At 62.7% G+C, this 4,682-nt stretch overlaps 1 protein-coding gene across 1 annotated transcript; it reads right to left on the reverse strand.

Annotated features, from left to right (window-relative positions):
* Window positions 1-208: 208 nt before the first annotated feature.
* MARCKSL1 (MARCKS like 1) lies at window positions 209-2,633 on the reverse strand. Its single transcript, XM_059376198.1, has 2 exons — window positions 2,310-2,633; window positions 209-1,483 (listed from the first exon to the last, which is right to left on the reverse strand). The coding sequence occupies exons 1-2, from the start codon at window positions 2,394-2,396 to the stop codon at window positions 971-973; spliced, it is 600 nt and encodes a 199-aa protein (XP_059232181.1). The 5' UTR covers window positions 2,397-2,633; the 3' UTR covers window positions 209-970.
* Between the last annotated feature and the right edge of the window lie 2,049 nt (window positions 2,634-4,682).

Here is a 4,682-nt window from a genome sequence, read left to right on the forward strand (position 1 = left end):
TCCTCCTGAGTTTGTGTCCTAGCAGTGTCCCTGAGTTGATTTCCACTCCACTTCCGTGCCCTTCTGGTGTCCATGAGAACCTGGGCAACTCCCTGAACAACGTAACAACCCCACAGACTTACCCCTCACCTTAATCCCCGCCTCGAGGGTTGAGGTTAACCGATCTTCTTGCCCTACCCCCAGAAGACCACTCATTAAAAAGCACTACTAAAGGGACGACATTTATTCCTTCTCCAAATGTTACAGTAAAACCAGGTGGAAGAGAATGGTTTTAGCAGTTAGAAAAAAAAAAAAGTACAAATCTGGGGTTTGGCCATTAAAAGTTATTTACAACAATGGGAGGGGGAAAAAAGACAACGAGAAGTTGTTTCACATTACAGACCTCCCCCCCACACCCCAAAGCCTAATACTTGCTTACCAAGTCAAAAAAGAGACACAGTCAATTCACAAGCTGGAGGTTTGAACTTGAGTAAGACATTTATAAAAACCTAGACAGGGGTAGTGTCCTCCCCAGCCCAGGTGCCACTAGGCACAGCACAAGAGACTAAAAACTCAACAGGGGGGAAGGCTGGACACTCAGGGTTTGGGAGTGTAGGCACCCCACATCTGGCTCAGGGATTTGGGGAGTAAACAAAACCTACTTGGAAAAGAACTGGGGAAGAAAACCAGCAATTGCCTTCTTCAGGGGTAGGGACAGCAGAGGTAGGGCCAGGGGCAGGAGAATTTCACATCACTAACCTAACTTGGGAAACTGCAAGGGACCATCCTCAACCGGCCTTAAGAGGAAGGCCAGATGGATGATGGGAGAATCCACAGGAGGGAAAAGGAGAGGGCAACGTGGCTGGGAGGGGGCAACAGCCCCTTCCTTTCTGGGCACAGGAAGGCAGCCAGGGCACCAGGTCCAGGCAGTGACCTCACAAGGACAGCACAGTTTTTGCAGCTTAGAGATCACCCACCTGCCCCCACCCAGCTACTCCTTCTGCTCGCAGGCAGGTGTAGGGCCACTCTCCGGCCCCGAGGGGGTGGATGGCTCTGCAGCCTGGGGCCCTGCCTCTTCTTCTGTGTCTCCTCCCTTGGAGGCAGCACTAGCCTCTGCCCCCTTGGCCTGGGGCTCCTGGCTTTCAGGGGTGGCAACAGCCTTCCCTTCCTGGGCTGTGCCTTCCTCGCCGCAGGCACCGATCTCCCCCTGCTCCTGCTCTTCCTCGGTGGGTGAGGAGGCAGACGAATCACCCCCACCCTCCTTCCGATTTCTCTTGAAGGACAGACCACTCAATTTGAAAGGCTTCTTGAAAGAGAATTTCTTCTTCTTCTTGGGGGTCTCCTTGGCGGGGGCATCCCCCTTGACCTCAGCGCCCTGGCTAGGAGGTGCTGGCTCGATGGCATCGCCAGTGGCCCCGGCTGCCTCCTCTGTTCCGTTCACGGGGGGCGACTCCCCTTCACCCTTGGGGGATAAGTCTCCATTGCTTTTCACGTGGCCATTCTCCTGCAGGGCAGAGGAGACAGCAATGAGGGCCAGGGCTCTACCCCTCCTCCCCCAGCCCGCCGCGGACCTCTTCCAGGCAATGGGATCCCGATTCTTCTGCAATCCGGAAGGCTGCTTGTAGCCTCACCCACACCGGGATCCCGTCAAACATCTCCCTCCTGTCCTCACGAGCGCGCGGGGGCCGAGCGCGCAGAGGCCGCGGCCGGCAGGAGGCGCTGGGGTCCCGTGGCCCCCCACCCACCTCCCCCGGGGCGCGCTCTCCATTCGGCGGGTACCCGCTCGCCGCCGCCGATCCCCGGCAGGCGGGCGAGCCCAACAAGCCGACATCGGGCGGGAAGCCGCCACGGGGCGCTCTTCTCCCCACCTGGACGGCCCATTTTCCCAGCCTCCCGCTTTGTGCAAGCGGCCCCCCACCCAGCTCTCCCCACATCTCGACTCCCCACTAAAAAAAGGCCGTGAGCCACCGAGGTCGAGTCTGCGGGTGGAGTGCCCTCCCCCCCGGGAACCCGCCCCGCGGCCCCTGGGCGCCCCCTTGGCGCGGCCGGGCAGCGCCTTTGTTCCCCGCGCGGCACTCGGGGCGGCCGGGGGCAGCGCCGGGGGCCGGGGCCGCAAACAAAGAAGGCGGCGGGGCCGGGCCGGCGCCCCCTCCCCGCCCCTCCCCTCGCTTCGCCCGCGGGGGCTGCGGCGCCGAGAACAAAGGGACCGGGCGGGGGAGGGGGCGCCGCGTGTCCCGGGCCGGACAAAGCGCGCGGCCCCGGCCCAGGGCCCCAGAGGGGGCGAGGTACGGGAGGAGGGGGCCAGGTCGGGCCGTGCCGAGCGCACCCACCTGTCCGTTGGCCTTAGCAGGGGAAGCGCCTGCTGCCTCCTCGGCGGTCACGTCGCCCCGGGGAGCCTTGGAGCTCTGACTGCCCATGATGGGGGGTCTGCTGGGGGGGCGCCCGGGACCGCCCCGGGCTCGCGCCGCAGGGGATAGTTCGGCCGGGTCGGCCTGGCCGGCGGAGGGGTGGGGCTCGAGCCTGAGGGGGAGGGGTATCGGGGGGGGTGGGAAACCGAGCTGCACCCCCTCTCGGCGCCCGACCCGCTAGCTGCGCCCGCCACCGCTCCGCTCCGCGCCAGAATGCCGCCCGCCGCCCGCCGAGCCACCTTATATAGGCGCCCCGACCTCGGGGCGGGGCCGGACATTTAAATGAGCGCCCAATCGAGGAGTAGAGGCGGGCTCAAGTCCCGGGCTCCACTGGCACAGTGGGCGACGCCGGCGGTCTGGTACCCCTAGCTCACTAGCCTACCCCGGACGGGTGGGGTCCAACATGGGAAGGGGAGAGGCGGGTCCTTAAGCGAGCTGGCCAGAGGGGGGCTTCTAGAGGAAAGGGAAAGCAATCACTCTCTCCTCTCGCCGCCCAGCCCCCAGGGTGGACGCCCCAGCACCTGGAGCAGTCCCCAACGCAGTAGTTCTGCACTGACAGCCCCTGTCAGTCTCCCCCTAGAACTCTTCGAAGGGCTCACATGCCCAGACTCGTCAGAGGGCTGATCCTGAGTTATGCTCCGGAGAATGCGGTCATAGAAGCCGCGGGGCCCCGCGAGGGGATGATCTGCACTCCCTCAGGCCTGGAGACCCGTCACAGGTCCCACCCACGTCCGTGCCTGCCTGCCCTGGTCAGCATGGGGGGTCTGGCCCACCGCGAAGTCACTGGTCAGACTGGTGAGGCCCATCTCTCCTCTCTCCCAGTCCCTTAGCAGCCAGTCACACGGAACCCCCACAGACCAGCTCACCTCTGTCCCTTCTGCCCTCAGCCTGGACCCGTTACAAAGCCCCGGCTAGGGCGGTCCTGCGACCTTGAAGGGCTTCCCCATCCCCTTGTGAAAGCTGGAGAGTCTGAGGCTCAGAGGCGTTGACATAGCTATCCCCCACCTCAGGGCTCCCCAAGCAGGCAGAACTTCAAACACTCTAGTGGAGGGTGGGGACATCACCAAGGCTCCTCGGAAAAGCCCCTTGAGGGCAGCCCCCAGGGTTGCCCAGCCCAGCCTCCTGCCCCACCAGAGAGTCAGGGAGACCCTCCAGCCCCAATCCCACTTCCCCTTCCCCTGGTATGGACAGGTCTGTGGGAACCCCAGAGCCCTGACTGGCCCCGGATGTGTGTGTCCGGTTGCCTGCCCTCAGCCCCCAGGAGGAAGAGGATGGGGGCTGGAGGAAGAAAAGTGTTGCAAAAGCAAGGCTGTGTCCTGGACAGCTCAGCACCTCCCTCCCTCCCTCCTTCCCTCCTACGGGTAAGGCCTCCTGGGAGGCCTGAGGCTGTGAGGTGTGGAGACACCTCAGGGCCTGAGAAATCAGGAACTCCCCACAGATCTGACCACAGAGGGGCGGAGAAGGGCTGAGGTGGCATCTACATTCAGTGCTCACCCCTGTAACCTCCAGCTACTCCGAAGCTACAGAAGACTCATTAACAGCCCCCCTACCCCACCACCATTTTTCAGACTGGGACACTGAAGTTCAGAAAGGGAAAGAGACATGTTAAAGGGCACTCAGCAGATGCTAGTAATTGAGGGGGAGAAGGGGTTTGGAAAGACCTACTAAAATGAGGTGGGGACAGTGAGGAAGCCCCTGGAAAAATTCTCCATTGAGGTCTGGGACTGCCTGGTCAGTGTGGGAGGTGAGAAGAACCAGCTTTGGGATAGGAGGGCCACCATGCCCCACAGCCGCTCACGGACAGAACGGTGCCTTCACCCACTGCCACTAAGGGATGGACTTCGTGACCTGCATCTCTGTCTCGACCACAATAGGGAGCCCACAATGCTGCCAGGCGCTGCCCGCACCGGCTGGCAGGGCTCAGACGGATGCTGTGTGAGTCCTGGAGGGTTTGGGGTCAGAGGTTAGGAGCAGATCCCAAGCATCCGGACTTCCAGGCTCTGCCCTGAGGGGCTGACAGGCAAATCCCAGGAGGAGAGAGGAACATCAGAACTAAAGGACCCTGAGTTTCCAGAGCCCCAGAGGGAGCCTGGGCCACAGGGGAGCTCTGCCTCTCCCACCAGCCATCGCTGAGGCTAGGGAAGGGTCGTCGGGGAGCCCAGTCCCTCGGTAAACCCAGGTCCCAGCAGCATCTGGCTTCTGGAAGAGGCAAGACGCTTAGGATGCTGTGGAGGTGGGGGGGGAGGTACAGCGGCCCCCACGGCCTCCTCCGTCCACACTGTGGCTCCTTCCTCC

This window comes from Mustela nigripes, chromosome 14, assembly GCF_022355385.1.
Source record: "Mustela nigripes isolate SB6536 chromosome 14, MUSNIG.SB6536, whole genome shotgun sequence".
In the NCBI taxonomy this organism is placed as follows: domain Eukaryota; kingdom Metazoa; phylum Chordata; class Mammalia; order Carnivora; family Mustelidae; genus Mustela; species Mustela nigripes.